The 21,525-nt window shown below is 41.0% G+C and overlaps 1 protein-coding gene across 4 annotated transcripts in view; it reads left to right on the forward strand.

Annotated features, from left to right (window-relative positions):
• The window catches only part of LOC122159683 (myosin VIIA and Rab interacting protein), a 176,957-nt gene that overhangs the window by 137,874 nt on the left and 17,558 nt on the right, over positions 1-21,525 (forward strand). For all 4 annotated transcript variants that reach the window (XM_042817472.1, XM_042817475.1, XM_042817474.1 and 1 more), the window contains 3 exons: positions 8,006-8,183; positions 11,862-12,511; positions 18,488-18,727. In XM_042817472.1, coding sequence (XP_042673406.1) covers positions 8,006-8,183; positions 11,862-12,511; positions 18,488-18,727 — 1,068 coding nt within the window. The remainder of the gene's footprint in view (positions 1-8,005; positions 8,184-11,861; positions 12,512-18,487; positions 18,728-21,525) is intronic.

The raw sequence follows: 21,525 nt of genomic DNA on the forward strand, positions 1-21,525 counted from the left end.
CAGAAAATTCCAGTGGGCCTCCAAAATCACCAGCTTTGAAATGACCATTGCATTTGTTTGGTTATCTCTTTGTAGATGTGCACTGTGGAAGCCAACAGACCGGCTGCATGAGACCTGCTTGATTAGAGGGAAATCTATTGATCTCCTCTATAATGAGCCCTTCCCACCTCGTATCTCCCTAAGATATATTATTGATTGTTTAACTGCAGTATTATGGTATGGCAGTAGCTAAAAATACTGTCTTTTCCTTTTTTACCTCTTGGATTTCTTCAAGATCCCTTGTCTGTCCTACAAATATATATATTTTTTTAGCCCAGCTGACTATTTTATTTCTCCATCTCATAAAAAGAGATAGATGGCACCATCTGTTTCTCATTATCAAGCAGAGGCTGTACAGTGCTGGGATAGGAGGAGCCTAACGTGATGGATGGGTGATTCCATGCTCCTGCAGTCCCTTTCTGCCCCATACATCACTGCCAGTGAGAGCAAACGACCAGTTGGCATATTGCATCCCATTTAAACACTGATGGAGTGCAGGCATCCTGGTGTGCTTTAAGTGCTGTATTAGCGGTCTTTACTTTATAGCTACAAGATTGCATATATAAACAGAAGCTCATCCATAATTTATAGTATTTAAAACAGCTAGGGATATAGGGAAAAGGAGGATTTCATTAAATACACATTATGATGCCCCTCAGGGGAAGTGGAAATTTACTGGTTAAGCTAATTATAAGGTCCTCAGTGTACTATGAGTTGTTTTTGTTTTTTTTCCTTTTCTGTTCTTTGAATGCTTTAAAGTCTGAGGTTCAACACTGCTTTGGAAATCCCTGCAGATTTTGCAGGTGTTCTGTGCCTTTGTAGGTTTGTCCCAAACAAATATTTGAAGAACACCTTTACAAGGAGGAGCTCTGTTCAGCAGTCATGTAGTGCAGCAGGAGAGCTGCTTCAGATGAGGGAGGTGTAATGCTGTAGGAAGTTTATGCCAACTCCAGTTCTTACCTCTCAACAACTTTGTGTCAGAAAAAAAACGTATTTATGCCTCATTAGTATATCATGTCATAAGTGGAGCTTTCAGCATCAGCAGGGATCAGAAAGTTGCACAGAATGTGTTGCCTGGACCTAATGCCTTCCAATAAGGCATGCCTGCTTTTATGCTGGATCCTGGCGGGCTGTTTACTTCCTTACAAGAGAAGCCAGATTCTTTACACAACCTATCACATAATGGGAAAGAACAATAAACTCTGAAGTGGAAAAGCCATGAGTGCGCTAGAAATAATGGGTCTTTTTAAATTCACTTCAATTTTGAGCAGATCCAAGTTTCTCTAAATGTTTTGCAGGTTACGAATCCTGCTGCCATCTACTGGCTTTTCAAGTGTAACACTGAAGTCTCATTGGAAAACTGATCAGGAGCTAGCTGACCATTTGACACTTCATGCATTTCAGATCAACGCATCCCTGGGCACAGTAATCTGGTTAATTTCCTCTCTTCCACTGCAATAGAAAGTACAGCTGCTTTTGCAGTACTATCTCAGCAGTCATTATCACCTTTTAAGGCTTCATGTAGCTAAATAATCAGTGCAAAGCTCAACATGGCAGCATTGTCCTTTTTAAGTTGTGTAGTTTGAATTTGTTTGAGATGCAGCCCTAGCAGAAGATTACTCATTCTGGGCTGTGTAGTACTCTTTGTGCACTTGACAAACATCCAAAAAGACAGCTTTGGATTCTAGATATATGATCAAGCCCTTGCAGCAAGCCAAGATAGGTTTTAAGGCATGAAAGGAAATAGGAGAGAGGATAGAGAAAGATGGTTGTTTTGCAGTGTTATTTTCTGAAGAACATAGATCGTGTGTGTTTCTTTCAGCTTTGTTTTGGTTTGAAGTTGTTGTCCTAACACACAAAGCCTTAAGATCTGATTTAAAATCTGTGATGTTCAGAGGGAGAGAGCCTGACGCTTACTTTATTTTTAGTTGAAATCGGTGTGTATTATCACAGAGAGAAGCAAATAAACATGGAACGCTGAAGATTTCTCTGTTGAGGAGCTGTTTGAGTCAGGCATGCTGTGATCTTCTCTGATGAGTGAGTGCTCTTCTGAGCACGACTTCACAGACAAAGGTCAGAATGGAGCATGAAAGGTCGAGTGGGCAAAAGTCTGTAATAGTTGATGTACCAGAAACCTCTATAGACTTGCTCACATACATCCATGCTATTGATTGAACTAGCTCTTCTATGTTCCTAGTATCTTCCTAAACTGTTAACCACTTAAGTACAATAGAAGGATGTTTACACTCATTTGCTGGAACCAATATTTAAATATTCCTTACTACTAGCTTAAAATCCTCTGCATTAAAAGCAATAGCATTTTCAATTTCATGGCTTTGTTATTGTTTGGGAAAAAAAACCAAAATCTATCAAACACAGTGGATTATACTTCTGTGTGGTGCTGTGTAGAGCTTTTTGCATGCTCAGCTCCAGTGGGCCTGTTGGGGAATAATCTCCCGTCTCTCCATTGCAATCTTCAGATCCTCAGGGTCAGATAATCCAAGCTGAACCAAAACAAATGTGCACCCAAACACTGCTCTATATGTTCTTTCACAGCTGTGCAGTTCATACTGCTGATGACTGAGCACTCCTCTGAAGTCCCTTTAAAGGACCAGAGATGTTGAGGAGAAAGGCTGTCTGAGCAGCCAGTGGCAGGATGGCAAACCCACCTGAAGAGCAGCCAGGCTGCATCTGTGGCACTAGCAAGGAAGTCGGCTTGACAGCCCTGCAGGAATGGATGCTCTGAGGTTTTGGCAGGACGGGGAGCAGTTCTCTTTGCTTTTTCCAGTCTGTTCTTCAAGAATTTGCCCAAGTAGCTGGGGCACATGCTGTTACTCAAGGTGGTGTTTCAGGATGGGATGATACCCTAACCAGTTGAGTGAGAAAATCTCCCTTTCATCTGCCTATTCTTGCCCCTTTTCAGAAGCCCTAGGGTTGCTAACAGATCCTTTGCCACATACAAGATTAACTAAGGAACAGATGCATGAAACCCTTGGTATTTCACACCCACTGCTAAATGTCTGGACTGCATACATTTGAGCAGAGGGAAAAATCACTTCCAGGGATAAATATGCTGTGGCAGAGTGGCACCGTTCTCAGGCTCATCTCATCTCCTTCCTGGTGTGGGAGTTTTCATACCAAAGGATGCAGTATCTGTTGATGTTCAGGGACTGCTACAGTGCTTGTTCAGGTGGGTGGGACCTGCTGGTTCTGTCTGTGCACTGATTGTATTTATAGAGCTCAGATGAGAAGCAAGTGAGGGTTTTTTGCTGCAAACAGGCGTAGCTGTAAAATTTGCAGGCACGGAGAGAGGTACCTAAGTCGTCTGTGTTTGTGCTGGCAATTTCAGGCTGCATCACTGAATAAACAAGGTGGGCCTCAAATCTCAACCTAGCAGCTGCCCAGAGGTGAGGTTCCAATGCCATGGAGGCCCTGCAGTGCCTTATCCTCGTGGCACCACAGGTTTAAGAGAGTTTTTTATCTATACCAGATAAGTGTAGATAAATCAAAGTTTTGCTACTTAAAATAGACCAAAGGAATAGGGTAAAATGGAAGATAAGTGAGGGGAAAAACATCCATGATCCAGAATATTCTTTGTAGACTTCAATTAGTTGCTTTTGGGTCCTATTTTGTAATACTACTCTGGCTTCTGCTAAGAAGCAAGAGGAATTGCCCATTAATTACACCATTTCATCTTTTGATAAAGAATGTAGAGCAAAATCTGCATATTCTCTCTCTAAATACTATATATGCATACGTGGCAGTTATTAAAGGTAAACAATCCATAGTTTTATCAACTTTAGATTCAGTATTTGCAAGTGTTTTTATAAAAAAATTGTTCTTCCTGAAGATAATTATTCTGGTAGCACTTATTTAGTGTTCCAAAGCATGATCTTGTAAATTGCTATAGATGTTCAGATGATGGAATGTTTATGTAATAATAGACTTTGTATGTGGTTAATTCTTATCCTATCCTTCTTTAATCTTCAGAAATCATACTGCCTATACAAGACTATACATAGAAAGCAGATTGCTTTTAGTGCTATGCCAGAACAAGATGAAGGCTAAGTTTTCTTCATTAAGACTTTATTACTGTGCAGCAGAAATTGCCTGAACAGGTGGGGGAAAGACAGTAATACAGTGATTAGGATTTCTTTTTGAAACAAACGTCTCACAGCAGGTGCCAGTAGGCAGGATTCGGTGGGCACTCATCTAACTGAAACGTTGGGAATGCTGTAACTGTGTTTTGTGTGCTGTGATGTACTGCGCAGCAATTCAATATGCAGCACAGACCTCAGAGGGAGCAGCGTGTGTGGGGAGCACAGCAAATGACCTGCATGGTTGCAGTGCCATCTGCCGATGTTTAAATTTATTGCAGAAACAAAGAAACGAACAGTTGAAGTACTTCAGTGTCTCACTTGCAAACAGGACAGCCTTGTAATTTGCACTTGGCTGACAGGTTATCACTTTCTGACAAAACAGAACCTCTGGTTAGAAAAGGTGCCAGTAGTTTTAGCTGGTCAAGAACAATCCTCTTGACCTCTCTTACCTTTATAAATCAAAGCTCCTACACTTCTGTCTCCTTTTGAAAGTCATATTTGGGCTGTTGCATTATTTGGGTTCTTGTGGCAAGTGCACTGGATTGGTTTGTCAGTCATGAGATCTAATTGCTGTTCAAGTTTGTAGGTAATTGGTAAAGATGCAGGGCCGTGACTCCTCCATTCACTCAGCACATGCCCCTTTTTCCAATGCCCACTGACACAAGGTCCAGTCAGTGCAGCTGGCCTTCCCTTAGTCTCTCCTCTGCCTCTACACACAGCTATATGTACCAGGTCAGCTTCCAGTCCTGTTCCCTCATGTGGCAGTGCAGTCAGCAGGCACATATGTGGGTTGGTAGCCCACATAGAACCCCCATAGCTGTACAGCTGCTGAGTTACCTGTGCCAGCTGGTTAATGTGCCAACCGAGGTTAGAGCTTTTGCTGTGTAACCTCATCTTAGATGACTGACATTCTAGTTTGTCTCTACTTTTAATTGCAAAAGAAAAAAAAGGAGGTCGTGAATCATTTTCTCATCAAATACAGTCACCAATCAGGATAGTAGTTAATTAGTGATGGATTTACAGGCAATGCTTGCTTTTGTGCTTTGAAAAAAATGAGCACATCTGTGCCACCATACACTGATCTGTTCTCATGCCAGGATGTGCTTCTTTGTATTCCTGCAACAGGCTTGAGTATTGGCACTCCTTTTTTTATAGTAATTAGGACTACCTATGGTTGTACCAGTCATTCTCTTATAGGAGAATATTTGAATATTTACACTTGCACTTACACGTGTCTGAATAAAACAATTGCACTATGTGTTCTTCCAGCCTTAACTAAAACCGGCTTTCAGAGCAAGAAATGGCCCAATCCTTTTATTTACAACTTAATTGGAGCTTATTAGAGCACTGCCATTTCTTGGTCTGTCCAGATAAACAACTAAACAGCTGTAAAAGTAGTAATGAAGTGTGCTAAATCAACAGCCCCCTATGGAAGCATCATTTCACCCTTTTGCAGTATGAATACAGAGGTGCAGTCAAGCCATCTTAGCCTGGCATTAGCAGTACATTCAGCATATTACAGGTTCTGTGCTGCCCACAGAAAGTTGACAGAGGCTGCTGTCAGTTTCCATCTGGCCTGAGCCAAAGGCTTCAGGACACAACTTAAAAGAATCAGTTTGTCTTCAGTAACACATTTCCAATGTGTTTGAGGTCCTGGGCTCTACAGTACATTGAACAGCGTGCTTCCCTGTCTTTCAGTGCTGTTTGTCAGTCAGGCTCTTAAGGTAGCCCTCTCCCCTTTAAAATCCTTCATGGCGTTGTGTATCTTCTAGTCTGCCTGAAGGATGTATCTGCCTCACGGTGTACACGCACTCGAGTTGGCTTTAGGTTGCACAGGGGTACTGCTTGCAGCAGTGCTGCAGAGGAAGAGGTCTTCGGGCAGGATCTGCTGAGCTCCTTCCCTGAGATTTGCAACTCATGCCAGGTTCTGTGTTATAGCAGCAAAGCTGTTAGCAGATCTCAAGTTAGCAGAGAGCTAAGTGCAAACACTGCCACTGCCATGATGCAACCTTACTGGGATGTTTGTGAAATGGTGAGTAGGCAGGCGAGAAGCTGCCATTTAAACAAAACACTACTTGAAGTTGTCAAACCTACGGATTATACATAAATAAGGAAAAGCAAGTTGCTTTCATTATCTAAGGCCAGGTTATCATTAAACAGACTACTTAAGTTTTCCTGATTATTTTTTTCTCCTCCTTATGATTCAGTTCTTTAACTAATAAGGGAAAACAGAGACTGTAGGATACTACTTCTTCTGGGTTCCTCAGCATCTCTTATCCCTTTGTTTGCTGTGTTCTTCTTAAGAGAATATTCTTGGTACTGGGCAAATGATGACAGCCACAACTACATACTATTCTCAATACGTGGCAGCTTTAACACAGAAATATCAGAATATATGGCAGACATGAACTGGTCCTAAATAACTGTAAAAATGTGAAGTTTTATAGTTAATGGGAAGATTTACAACTAGTCAAATCTTCTGGCATGGTCCCACAGGACACACACAGGAGCATTTCAGATGGGAGGAAGCACAGCCAGAACAGACACTTGAACATTGCTCTCACAGCATCAAGGACGCCCAGCAGTGTTTATGCTTACCTGGGAATTGAAGGGACTTGGAAGTATCTTAAAGACAAGTTATCCTTTTCCTCATCTACAACAAGTGCAAAGTAGAGCTCTGATGTAGGAAAAGGCTGGCCCTTTTGAGGTTAACAGATTATTTGTAAAGTGCACATCAGTTAAAATGTACAAATCTTTCAGAGTGCCAGCTTGGCCCCTGTAAAGAAGCCGAGCAATTGAAAGCATACTTCTTAATGAAACCCTAACATACAGACAATCTAAAACTTCTGTAATGAAGGCCTAGACAGAGTTTTTGAAGGTAAAACTTTCTGAGGGGAAGAAGCTAGTTGTTGTTCTAAAAGGTGATCACTTCTGCCATTCAAAGTGCCTAAACGCATAGTGCCATCAAAAGCAAAGCCACTAAGTAAAGAAATAAAATTGTGCAGTGTCAAAATAGTGTCAAACAGATGTTAAAACATGATTTGAGCTGCTGTAACCATGTTTCTAGATTTACACTAGTAATTCTAGTGTAAGATGAGAGTGAATTGCCTTGAAATCAGCAGGGCACTGCCAGTTTTTTCCATTTTTTTGACAATCTGGCCTGTTTTAAATACAATTTGTGTAACTGATCCCAACAGCTAAATCAAAGCTAAAATGTCTGATGTTTCTTTGTGGATCCAAAGGAGCACCCTTTCCTCTCAGTCACAGTCAGGTTACCTCATCTTGACTTGAAATGAGACCTTACTGCAAAAAGATAGGTGTGCAATTGTCAGTTTTGTCGATTGCACAAAACTGCATATTGTGAGATACGTATATCCTAGCAAACAAAAGAATTTGGCATTAAAATCAGTTGAATTGCAGATCTATTTCTGGGGAACAGGCTGTTTGTTTGCATTTTCTTTTTAATTTTTAACTTCTGAATGTTGTTACAACAGATGGCCTGTTGAGCCAACAATAGATCATCATGTCTCAACACAATGGGGTCTCTTTCTGGCTAGCTTGAATTGGAACTGGTAGATATCAGTCCTCACCAAGCACATTCGGAACAGCTACACCTTAATTGCTCCTTCCATCTGGCCCCTGGTAGTACAAACAACTCCCTGCCTCCTTGCATAACATCAGAAAGACACGTGGGTAAGCAACCTAGCACTGAGGCAATTCTTTTGAACACATTAAATACCATTTCTGGATGCTCACAGGCTCCACACTTCCTTGAGTAACAGAATGTTCATGCTAATTACAGAAAAGAGTTCAATAACTAAATATTTCTGTTATTAAATTATGCTCTTTGATTTCTATTCCCGCAGAGGTCTCAGTCAGCATTCTCCCTGGCTAGTGAAGATACACCCAGCAAAGGACTGGACCCTGCATCGTCTGTCACCGAGGCTCTTTGGAGACAGCAGAAAGGACAATTCAAGAAGCAGAAGGAACGCAAGCTCTCTGCATTACCCAGCTGGAAAAGTGTGGACAGGCTAAATGAAACAAGTAAATATTTCTAGTACGAATATGATTCTTTTTTTTTCAGTTTTCACTCCCTTGCTATCTGTAATAGGGATTAGGTTCACACCCAATGCACATTGCCAGTCAGCACGCACAGTCAGAATCCACACTAAGGTCTCTGTTTTTGTTTCTGTGCAGAATCAGGTGTTAGGTGATCCTTTGCAAAGCAAGCACATCCCCAACTAGAAGGATGGTCACTAACATATAACTTACAAAATACTTTACAAAACTATTTTCTTTGACAGCTTTGAATTGGTTGTTCTGTTTCATCTTTATTGGAGAAGCATATAATGGAGCTAGAAGGTTTCCCTTGTCTAGGGAGGGGTAGCTGCTGTCTCATGTCCATCTTTTTTCTGTATTGGTGGATGTCTTTTTTAATATGTTAATGACCCTTAATGAGCCTAAAGGTCACTTAAGGAGCACCTTCTCTTCCTCTTTTGTTGATACTCTCACATTAGCACATGCTTGACATTCTTGTGGTCAAGTTGTTTACCTTGTCACTTGTTTTTCACTTTTATCACACACACAAAATCACAGAATCACAGGGATTGAGAGGGACCTCTAGAGATCATCGAGTCCAACCCTCTCTGCTAAAGCAAGTCCCCTACAGTAGGCTGCACAGGTAGGTGTCCACTGTGTGGAATAAATAAGACATAAAGCAAGGGCCTCTTCTAGGAAATTTCTGCTGGCATCTGTGCTTGCAGAGGTCACATATGAAAATGTCTATGTCTGTATGTCTGTTTGGTAATGCTGAGGGTGTCATGATTGCATTGGACTGTATCACTGCTTATCCTACCATTGTTTTCTTCCAATAACAGATTCAAAATTTGGGCCTTTGGGAAGTTGATTTTGGAGTATTACAAAGCATTAGGCATCTAACTTGGATGTGTTTCAGAGCTTTTAAGATACAGGAGCCTAAGGCCTGTGTTGTTTATTTGCCTAGTTATTTGTTCTCCAGTGAAAGGAGTTTGCAGATGCCTGTAGCCTCCCTTCTGCTGCACAAGTTAACGTTTGTGAGGCTACATAGTGAACCAAACAGTGAAATAATTCAAGTTTAAGATTACCCTCACTCATTCATTTTTTACCCTGATGAATTCACCTGTGCAGCCCTGCAGGTTTGATGAAGCTGAATGGGTGAGAACAAGCAGTTGCCCTAGATTAAATGCCCTCTCTGTGTACATTGTATACGAATGCAAATGTGAAAAATAAGTGGAGCAGCATCATAAGTTAGCCCCATTACTAAGCCAGCACCGTGGGTTAGAGTGCAGTTCCCTGCTTGCTTCAAGGTGACAAAAGTACAGTCTGTCACTGAAGAATGTGGCTTCTGCTGTTGGGGTGCCAGTTTCCTCTGCCTCTCTTGTTCTCTCCTTACTGTTTGTGAGGCCACGTCAAGTAACTGCTGCACAAAAGAGCAGCTTAGTTTTCATCCTCACAGACACACTAATAATGATCACGTTGGCACAATGGGAGATAGTGAACTGCTCATTTCAGCAGCAGCCCTGGCTTCAAGGGGCACAGCGGCAGAGCTGACCTGCCTCTTGCTATTGTTCCTCCAGGACACAGGAGCTGGTCATTTCTGTGCTTTATCCCAAGGCAGCTGTAGAGCTGCTGCATCTGTCTGATCCCTGCAGCGATCCCTGATGGGACTTCCCATCAATTCCATTTGTGCTTCTGTAATGCCAACTGAGTGGTATTAGAGAAGCTGGGAGGCTGAAAATCAGACAGCATGAATAGTGTCCTCTACCTGAAAATTGGGTGGTAATAAAGTAGTATTAAAATGTGACTTAGCTAAGTATCCTTTATTTGTGAACTGTTCCTTCAGTCTCCTGTTGGAAATATTGTTTTCCTGGGCATTTTAGTTGAAGGCCTATTTTCAGTAAAGCAGTTAATTATGTACTTAAATTTAAGAACTCACTTCGATCCCATTGAATTCAACTGTTCAGCAATTTAGTACTTAACAGTTGCTTAACCAGAGCAGAATGGCAAATTGACCCAATTTCCTTTCAGGTGCTCTATTCAGAATATTTGCTTTGTTTCTTTCATTTAAGAACCATATCTGTGATGAAATTGAGCTGCCTGTAGAGCTTATTTTAAATAACTGAGTGTGCTAATATGTATAAATAAAACCTTATTCTTGAGGAGTAAATAGCTTGTATTAGATGCAGAAAATGCAAGAAATCTTAGCCAAGAGTTAGAAGCGGTTACATTAGTGGGCTTTTGTAGTCCCATAGCCAAAAAGCAGTTCACAATTCATTTTGACTAGACTGGTTTAAATGATGACTCAAGAGATGAATACTGACTTTGCACTTCTTTCCCTTTTTGCAATAGTTTCCTAACGAGACTTTTTAAAATCTGTTTTAATTTTCTCTTGGGTAAATGATGATGTGCACCTTAAGAACTGTGCACAAAATCCATTCTTTCAAATAAGTGACTTTGGTTTGGAAAATCAGAAGGGCCCATTTCATATGACTTGAAGTTTTTTGAATGTAAATTTCTCAGTGAGTTGCCTTTCCATCCTGCTTACCCTATAGGATCTAATCAATCATTATCCTCTCTTCAGATAACTGAGGATGATTCTTATGTGTAGTTGTTAACAAAATCAAGGGATGTGGCTTGGGAGAGGGAAAAAAGCATAATGGAATGGGAATCCACTGCATTACTTTTGTGTAACATGGCACAGCCGAATTCAACTTCTTCTCTGTCTCCCAAAGCTGATTGCTTTGTTTGAAAGAAGTGAGGTTTTTAAGGAAAAGTGGTCTTCTTTCTCTCAAGAGAGTCCTGTGCTGAAATTAGGGAGCATTGCTGGAAAATGTAAGAAAGCTCCTCATTTGTGAGAACGATTCTCATGCTTGATATTTTGTCTTCTTCGTATGTCAGCGATAATAGTAAAGAGTGTATGTCAGCTGGAAGTCTTTTTTTGTATTTAGTAACTTTCAGTGGATTTCTCTTCTACATCCATAGCCATCTCCGTGTTATTACAGATTCATTTCAGGCATCCCTAACATCTTTAGGCAGGTCTGTTACCCATTGCATCCCTTTTTTATCTTTTTATTTATTTATTTATTTATTTATTGGTCTTTTGTTGATCTTGAAGCTAGATTTCTCTAGTTTTACTTTATGTCCTGTAGTGATTAGGCTGAAGGAGATTGCCTCATCTCTTCCAAAATGTATGCTCTGTCTCCTCCAGGACACTCTGGCTTGATTGTTCCTTAAAAGGAAGCCCTTTCAGAATCTGGCTCACACTTTTTTGCTCTTCTCCATCCTTTTTCCATCTTTTCTTTTTGAGATGGGATGTCAAAACTGCACATAGAATCAAAGACATATGCAAAATATGGGATTTATAGATGTCTGTGTACTGGTTTCCTTCATCCTTTCCTAATATTTTTTTCAGGGGGGGGGGAGTCTTGGTTTAAGGACTCTCATATTTCAAGTTGTCATCACCATGACTTTAAGTGGTGACTTCTGATCAGAAATACAGCAGCATAGTTCAGAACGTGAGAGAATTCGTGATAGCAGCAGGATAGCAATTCATGATGCGTTTGCCCATTGGTTTTGTTGAAATCTCCAGTCTGTGGCCAGACAGTTGCAAGCAGGCATCAAGAGCTCTCCACACTGTGATAATGTCTGATGTTTGAAAAGTTTGTTATTCTTTCATTTTCATAGATCCGCCTCCCGTTTTACAAAGCACTGATGGAAACTGGGTAGCTCTGCAGAATGTCTCTTTGCCTCGCCCTCGGATGCTCGCCAAACCAAAGAGTCAAGTATTTGAAGCTTTGGAGAATGAATCCAGCGTTGTGTCTGCATATGACGAGATGGGCTCAGACAGCGAGGATGATTACGACTGGAATGTGGCCTTGAACAAGCTGCGGCGGAGGCCTCGGCAATTACCGGATGATTTCTATTGTATCAACTCCCAGTATGATTCTGAATGGGTTTATGGCAATGATCAGTACCAGGCAGTCACCTCACCTTCCTCTGGGTTGTACACCAATACTGAGACGCTGTTCTCTGATTCTGAAACATCGTCGGTAAACTCTTCCCAGGAAGCTAAAAGACCTAGCAAACTTCTCTGGTTACAAAGCAGAACTCAGAGCGATGTGCCCAGAATGGAAAAAAAACATTTCCATGGAGAACTGGATGTAAACTTCAACCCACAGGCAACCAGCCTGGAGTATTCAGATAGCAGTGAGACTGAAGAAGTTCAGTATGATTTAGAAAAGAGATCAAGAAGATGGAAAAAGAATAAAACGATCTCTGAGGAATTATCTGAAGGAAAAAATCACACAAAAGCCAACATGAAGAATTTAAGACAGGTAATTGTGATCTTACTGAATGCAATCTAAAATTATACATAGAGGCAAAACTAATTAAATTGTGCTGGCAATAGCATGTGAATTGTGAGTGGGAGATGGAGTGTTCTTGCAAGCCTTATCTTTGTTATGCCTCATGACCAAGAAGAAACAAAAGGTAAAGTGTTAAATATACCATGAGCAGGCTTTGCTTCTTTCTCAGATGTGCCACTTTCATCTGATCAATCGCATCAGTAATGCTGAAAAATACAATACTCCTTAAGAAAAAGTCAGGATCTGCCAACAGCCATCCAATGTTGAGTAATCACCTGTAGATGTTATCTGGTTTTTTGCTCCTTTGTTCTTGGAATAAGAATGAACTCGTATGCCTGGGAGTCCTGACTGTGCTGTTTGCAAATGTCCTGGTATAGGATAAAGCTAAGGAGCAGTAGAAACTCAGGAATTAATGATTTTGAAATATGGTCCAAACACTGTCTGCTTTTTATTAATCACTTGACTGTTTCAGTTCTGGTGTGTTACAGTCAGTGTTCACAAACTACTTCCATTTAAGTGATTTGTCATTTGATTAAGAAGCAAAGAGAATGTAAGTACTTTAACTTGAAAAAAACTATCACAGAACTTAAAGACAGTAAAGCACTCCCCAAACATTTATCTTAAACGTGCAGGAGATAACATGAAAGCAAAAAGTTTTCTCTGTTTAGGATTTGTTCAAGTTAGAGACTAGTATTATATAGGGGATCCAGTTGTCCCCCAGCATTTACCAGCCATGCAAGCACACTTTTCAGTCTGGTGGAGGAGAATCCTGACCTCTTGTCCAGTTCCATTTCTTGTGTCCTACTCCTCTCAACTCCTGTAGCTGGATCATTGCTGCAATGCTGCAGTGGTGAGTCTGAGGCAAGGAGCAAAACGCTGTCTTCTCCCTGTACTTCTGATCACAATCTGATCTTTAAAGCTGTCTGAGAAATGTTAGGATGGCTGGAATTGTTTGCTTATGCTCCTAGCCCATATCTCTCCTGGAAACAACTGTTACATACCTCTCCTGGTACAACTTGGACCTTGATAGGTCAAGACTAGGGTTCTAGGATTTAAGGCAGGCTTTTAATGTAGGATAAACTATAGTTAATTCTGCATCTATCCATCTGCTTCTAGGAGGCAGGTGTGGGTGTTCTGCACTGAGTCATTTATAGTCGTGTCCTCATATGTTTGTGAGCTCCAGATTTTGAAGGGGACTTTCATATGCTCCTACAGCACTTCAGTAGCCATTAACGACCTCTTAGAACATCAGATGGGATGACAGGACTTTTCCAGGGACTCCACAAGGACTGTATTTTGTACATAGACATCTGTCTTTCCATTTCTGGCTTCGTGTATTTGTGCATGTTCTGTGGGTGTCTGTCTCATATTGTGGCTTCCTACGTTCTACTGCTCTGTTGCAGGTAAGTCCTGCAGATGTTCCTCCAGTGGAGAGCAGAGAAGCGGGGTGCCTCCAGACACACATGACTGCATCCTTCAGCAGACCAGTTTATGTCTCAGAGTGCAACCTGATGCAGAAAACAATTGCTCTTTTCAACTCTCTTATGAGTTGCCTTGCATCTTCAGTGCTGACTGTACCTCTCTGTTGTGCTCAAAATGCAAGGTTTGGGTCTCTGAGCCATTCTCCCTTTCATTTTACCATGTGGGCAAAAAGAGATTATTTCTGCTCTCTGCTCCTTCAGCCATAGTGGGGCAGGCAGCAATGCTCTCACTCAAGATCACACGCATGCTCTTAAAGCAATGCAATCTTCCCTGGGAAGCAGTATGGCTGGGTGCGTGCCTTTAGTTTGTGTGTGGGCACACACCCTGGTGGGACCATCAGTGCCTGCCAGCTGCTGTTTGTTTCTCCATTCTCTGGTACAGAAAACTCAGAGCAGGAAGGGGCTGGCCAGAAACCATCATAGCAAGGAAATTGCTAGGGATGAAAAAACCTAGGAAACAATTACAATGATTAAGAGCCTAAGGGGTCGGATTTGAGCTATTATACTAAATTAACTAAGCATCATTTCCATTTCTTGGAAAAATAAAATTAAAGGATGTGGGGATTTCATGTGATCCCCAAAGTAGTGCATTGACCTAGAGCCATGGAGGCTGCATCAGAGAGGGACTTACATGTAAACAGTTTGCAAAAGATGGTAGCATACATGCATAGTGAACTGCTGACTGTCAGCTTAAGGAAATTTCACTATGTAGTTTTCACTGTGTACGTTTTCGCATGCTGAGATTAAAGAGAATTTACTGAAAACACACAAAATTGCATGACAACGTCAGTGAACAACTGATCATATGTAAATTGCAGTGAAGAAACATACTTTTTCCATATCTTATTGCATTGTAATGATAACACAATAACTTGTTAACAGTTATGTTTTCATCCATATTTTAGAATAAGACTTCAGTTTAGCAGTCTAAGCATTGGGCTTTCTTTTTAATTTGTCTCTTTACTATCATCTCTGAGACTCACAATAAAAGGAAAGCAGGCTCTTTGCTCTCTCCCTTCTCCAAATCTGCAGAGCTGTCACCAGTAACATTCTGGAACAACTGCAGTCAGTTTGTATCTTACAACTGAATTTTATAGAACATTTCATAGAACTGTCTGGGATTGCACTCAAACAAGGGAACTTAATATTTCATGGAATAGCTCGTGTTGGAAGGGACCTTAAAGCCCACCCAGTTCTGCCGCTGCGCCGTGGGCAGGGCAGCCACCCACCAGACCAGGCTGCCAGGGCCCCATCCAACCTGACCTTGAGTGCCTCCAGAGATGGGGCACCACAGCTTCTCTGGGCAGCTGAATTTGGGGAGATTTTTGCCACTTTATGATGGGTAAAAAAGAACAGCCTCCTTTAGCAGGTTGCCCATAGAAATGTTGTAAACACAGCCACGAAGCAAGCACAGTGGGATGTGAAAACTGTCCTGACAAAACCAAAGTCCTACTAACAAGTTTCTGATTGCTTATGGAGCATAGAAGACTAAAATTCCTGGGGAGCCATAATTGAGTGGTGCAGCCTTTTATCCACCTATCCTGCTTGTAACAGGAATTATTTTCCAACTTCTTTACAAGAAGTGACCACTCAAACCATCAGACTGTTTTCGTCATCATTATTGTTGTTGCTTTATTGGCTTTCATTATCGTTTTGAGTGGAGATGTTGCTTAGTGTAGCTGTAATTCTTAGATGTCTGATGGAAAGTAGAGTCACTTAATTGCTTCCAGTGATGAAAGTGCCCTCATTACACATTTGATTCTTTTATCAGAAGACCTTCCCCATACATTGCAGCTTTCCTGCCCTGCAGCCAGGTAGGGGGGAGCACTGTGGGACTGCTGGTGCCTGCAGGATGGTGCTTGGGGTGTATTTATGGGAACAGCTGCCCTGAAACTGCCCCAGTTCTTACTGAGAAGCTGCCTGCAAACTCACTATCTGTGTCTTCTTCATCTGGAAACTGGAATTTCTAATCTATTTCCTATTTGAATGGATCTTTTCTGTCCAGGGTTTATAATGTAGCAGGGACTTCTGGAGCCTCAGAGACAGTATTTGGCTTGCTTACTTTATTTTGAGGCTTTTGCATTCACTGAGATTACTCTGAGTTATCAGCCATTTGCTTGCAAGGATTTGCCCAGTGTGTATTAGGAAAAGTGTATTTCCTCTTCATTGTCTGCCAAACGATTTACAATTGCATTAAACCTACTTGGTTTACTTTTAGTGTGGCTGTGTCAGCCTGCCAAGACCCTCCCTCAGGCTCTGCTTTCAGATGAACCAGCAGGCCTTTCATTCTTGTTTGCAGATGTTTATGTTATTTACTGCTGATACATGCTGATAGGAACTTACACAATGATTTATATGAACAAAAAGATGTCAGTAAACTTAGCAGATAGAGCAAAAGTGTGACCAGTAAAGAATAATGAAGTTTAAGAGAGCATCTATTAAATAAATAATACTTTTCAGTGTCTTTATTATTTTTATTCATTGTCACGGCTCCTAATGCATTTTTAATCAGCTAATCCACAGAGGAGGTAACATTTCCTCACAAATAGTCAAACACAAGTCAAGCAGCCCAGCAATAACAGAAGCAGCAGCAAAATGTAGCATTTCAGGATATCATTATCTCTGCGTGTAAGCAGGAACTGACAATTCCTACAGATGTAAATATTCCAGCTGCTAAATGTGAGGAGACTGGCAAGCAGAAAGATGGGGAATAAGAATCCAGCTGAAAGCAAATAAACACCCTCAAAGTGCGTCCTCCCACAGGACTCTATGCTGAAATTCTGTGTCTGCATAGAATGGTGGTTTTTTTGCTCCCTTGCAGTCTCAACTCCAGGCTAAACCGTACTCTTCCTGCTCAGATGTTTCTTGAGGAAGCCTACACTCGTGGTGCAGAGCTGTCAGAGCTCACTAGCAAGTCTTGTGATCCTAAACCACATCATGTGGAAGCAGGAGAGTAGATCTTCAGAGGTACCATTAAATAAATGCCCAAATACCCACATTAAATAAAGAGGGATTTTAGTAATTAGCTGAGACTAGGTAACTAACAGTAAATATTTCAAGCTAATGAATTGCATCTCCTAAAATGCAAATGTGCCGTAAATTATCTAAATTGTGATAGTTTTTCTCCAAATTACTGGATAGATTGATTCAGCAGCAAATTTCAGATCTTACAGTAGCTTAGTATGTATTTTTCAATACCAAATTGTAACCCTAAGCTGTGAAAGTGCCTGGGAATACAGTACAGTTTACTGTATGAGAGATGAAGGTTGACACTACAAACATAACGTGTCACCATGAAGAGCAGTTGAGTGAGGAGGGTTTGAGGGAATCATCAGAGTTAACATTTGCTGTGACAACTGGAGGCAATTGGTCCATCCATAAATGCTGCTGCTGAGGCTGCAGAGAGAGAGTAGCTGTGCAAAGCAAATCTGCTTATGTATTTCCAAATAAATGGCAGAGAAAATGCAGCTTTTAGTCTCTCCGGCCATGTCTGGTCCTGTCACAGTAAGAGAGCGCAAGGCAAATTTCCTGCCAAATAGGAATAATTTCCTGTCTGAAGATTGCTCCGAACCATTATCTTAGATCTGCTGCAGTGTGCCTGCTGCTTCCAAGTCCCAGGCTGTGTTCTTTATAGCCTCCTCCTGGATGGCAGAAAGAAGAAAGCATGCTCCGCACATGATTGAATGTTGAGCAGGCACCGTGCTAGGCAGGCACGTAAAAGGATTTTGCTTTCTTTCTATTCAGCCTGCAGAATGAAAAACTTGTGGTCAGGTCTGTTTCTAACCCACCCTGTTTAACCAAACATCTGTGTACTTTCACTTTGAGGATTCAGAGGTAAGAAAAGAAGATGCTCCTGAAGTCACGTTCTAAGGAGGCTGGTGTTTGGAAAATAATTATAGCTGTAGTGGGTCCACCTATGTAACAGTCACTGGGAAAGCTGGAAATCTTAATGAATGTTGCTTTAAAAAAAAAACAACAATAAGTTACTTTTCAAACCTTGCTTCCAGTAACCCTTAGGAAAATAAGAATAATGCTCAGGACCAGCAGTAAAGGAATCTGAGCCTGGCTTTCAGCTTGAAGGTGGACACAACTGCCAGGCTGTCAGAATAAGTTACATCTTGCACTTCAGTTTCCTTATATGCACCATAACTGAGAGTGATGACAGTGCAGTACTGGGAATGAGAAATGCCATTTATTCTTTCATTTTATTAGCTGCACTGAGATGTGTAATGATTTTAGTAGCTCCTTTCAATGTGATATAAAAGCCAGGAATTAGAAACATTATCCCACACAACAGGTGTAGGTTGGCCTTCCTCTGTTAAGATGTGGTAATTCTTTTTCAGCCCACATTGTTTGCTTTCTTTCTATCCTGTCTGCACTCTGATTGTACGTATACCTTTTTCTATGAAACTGCTTTCCTTCTGTACCTATACCGTTTTACACTGTTCTTCTAATTTCTTTGTAGGATTTGGATGATTTATCAGAAACAGATAGAAGCAGTGAGGATCAACATCAGAATATCAAGCCTGAACTTATGGAAGAGGAGCTTAAATCCAGGTTATTTCAGCTTGCTGCTAAAATGAGTGACAAAGAAACATCTTCTGGTGAAGAACAAGAGTCTGAACCTAGAACAGACCCTGAAAACCAGAAGGAAAGTTTGTCCTCAGAAGAAAATGGCAAAAGCATTCAGGAGGAGTTAAAGAAGGTAAGTGCTTATTACAGAGAAGTAGGTCCATGCTGTACAAGTTAGAATCCAGAAAGAGGAACTTGTGTCTAGAAAATCAAATGTTGCCTGATTAAAAAACTTCAATCTCTGAAGTGCTTCTGAGCTTGCATCTCTTGTGCAGGTAAAGCTTCAACTAAAGTAATTGTTCCATCCTCTGAGCCTACAGCATTAACTCAGAAGCAGTGAACATTGTGTAATAAACCTGTTAAGTGACTGATGCTAATGGAATTATGTCTGTTTATGCTGATGGAGAATCTGCACATATGTTTTTATTTAAAACTATATCCATATCTCCTTTTTTTTTTTTTTTTTCTCTAGCTCATTAATTTTTTTCAGTCCTGTTGTTTGCTTTCCTTTTCTTAGTATTGTTTAGCTCATTCTGATATTATGGATTCTTCTTTTACCTCTATCTGTAGGGATATTCTGTGCTTCCTTAGAACTTTACAGCCCTTTTATGCTGCCAAATAAGCAGCTCCAGTCAGTGGTGACATATTGTAGCAAAATGGTAATCTAGTGCCAGATAATGAATAATCCAATTCTGATAATGGAGGAGATCTTCCACTCATTTCATTTCACCCTTACGATATGAAGTCTGACTTCAGTGTCACCCCACAGGGCTTAACATCTGCTCTCTTCCTGTTTCTGAATTTCTTTTCATATCGTAGGGTGTACTTGGTGCTGTGTTCAACCATTTTTGTGCTCAGTTCACCATACAGGAGAATTCCTCAAGTCCTATCCATAGCCTTTAATTCTGGACTTTAATTGCATTGTGCTATATCCTAAGCTAACCTACATATTCTGTTGAATAATTTGATATTGCTGGTCTGTCTTGGTAAACCAAAGATGAGCTAGATTTAACATGGGGCGCCGCCCCCCCCAGGGTAATCTCTTTCCTTTGTTAGATGCCGGTAGCCTTCTTTTCTGCAAGTGCACATGGCTGGCTTATGTGCAACTTGATGTCCTCCAGGATCTTGTTTCCTTTTCTGTCAAGCTGTATCCTGGCCAGATAGTCTCCAGCCTATACTGATACAAGGGAGAATTCCTCCCCAGATGCAGAATTTTGCATTTCCTGTTGTTGAACTTCATGAAATTCCTGTCAGCCTGTTTCTCCAGCTTGTCAAGGTCCCTTCTTGAATGGCAAGAAGGCCATCTCAGGTCTCAACCACTCCTCCTAATTTATTCTCTGACTCATTGTTTCTGCCAGTAATGATGATAATAAACAGTACTGGCCCCGGTACTGGCCACACGGGTATACAACTAGTGGCTGGCTTCCAGTTGGACTTAAAGCCTCTCAGCATAATCATTTCAAACCAACAGTTCAGGCAGTTTTCAACCCACCTCATTGTCTACCTGTCTACACATTTAGTCCACACTTGTTCAGTTCATATCAGAGGATACTATGACAGACAGTGATGAAAGCTTCATTAAAGCCAAAATATCATTTTATGCTCTTCGAGTGTAGTGAAGTAGTCATTTACTTCATTGTATAAAGCAATCAGGTTGGCCAGGCATTATTTTCCTTTCATAAATCCATGCTAGCTAATCCCAGTCACCACCTTGTTTTTCATGTTTGAAAGCAGCTTCCAGGAGGATTTGCTTCTGGATCAGTGCCCAGCAACATTCCAACATTCCCCAAATTATCATCATCTTTCAAAAATGAAGAAGAGCAATCTCCCAGTGCCAATGGCCAGCTCCGTTAGCTCTGGTGAGCGTGCTCCATCAGGTCCTGTGAACATGCATGTGTCCCATTTGTTGAGATGTTTGCTCATCTATCAAGAGCTTTTCTTCATTGTTCCAGACTTTTCTATTGGACTCAGGGGCCTGAGAGCAAATCTTGCGTGTAAGTTGAGCTGAAGACAGTATTGTTTAGCCATAGCATCTTTCTTGTCTCATGTCACCATTTCACTTCAGTAATGGGGCCCATTTTCCTTCATCTACCTTTTGTTGCTGGTTTACCTGCAGAAGCTTGTTGCCATTTGTGTTCTTCACCAAATTCAACTCCAGGTGGGTATTAGCTTTCCTGACACCATAACTATATTTTTGGACACTGTCTCCATGGTCAACCTGGATCTCTTGAAGGGACCTTCAGTGATCATCCAGTACAACATACTTCAAGACCATCCAGAATCTAAAGCATATATACCCATGCATTAACTTGTAAATGACTAGATGGCATGTCTCAATGGAGACAAGCACAAAAAACATATTTTCAAAGAACCAGTAATTTTAGATGCCTCAAAAGTCAGAGACCCTGTAAACTGTTATTTTTAAAAGCCTGATTTTAGAAGAATACGTGTATAGGGAGTTACAGTTCTTAGACTGATGTTGGACATTCTCAGCCAGAGACCCAAACTTCTGATTTGGGCATGAAGTTTCAAAGTAAATCTATAGTTGCTCTAACTGAGCAAAGCTTTGTTGCCTACAGTCTACTTGGAGCTTCTGACCACAGACTAAACTGTATTTTAGTATATTTTAGTACTGTAATATATTCTGTAGTACATTTCAGCTGTGCTGCCTGTCTTTGTTAGCTATTAGTTTTCTATTCTCAAGCTCTATTCTGGCACACATTAGCAATGTTAAATCACAAGGAATTAGTGATTACAGCACACCTGACCACAGAATAAGATTTCAGAAAACATGTATCTTCTGTTGGATCACTGGCAGTTGAGTACTTCATGCTCATGAAAATCTGCTTTCTATATGTCTACACCTTTAAAAGTCTAGAGTTCTGTTTTTAGTGGAAGCAGGGAATCTCATGTAATCACACTGCTTATATG

This window comes from Centrocercus urophasianus, unplaced genomic scaffold, assembly GCF_019232065.1.
Source record: "Centrocercus urophasianus isolate 14NV4802_14NV808 unplaced genomic scaffold, USGS_Curo_1.0 seq_16, whole genome shotgun sequence".
Lineage (NCBI taxonomy): Eukaryota > Metazoa > Chordata > Aves > Galliformes > Phasianidae > Centrocercus > Centrocercus urophasianus.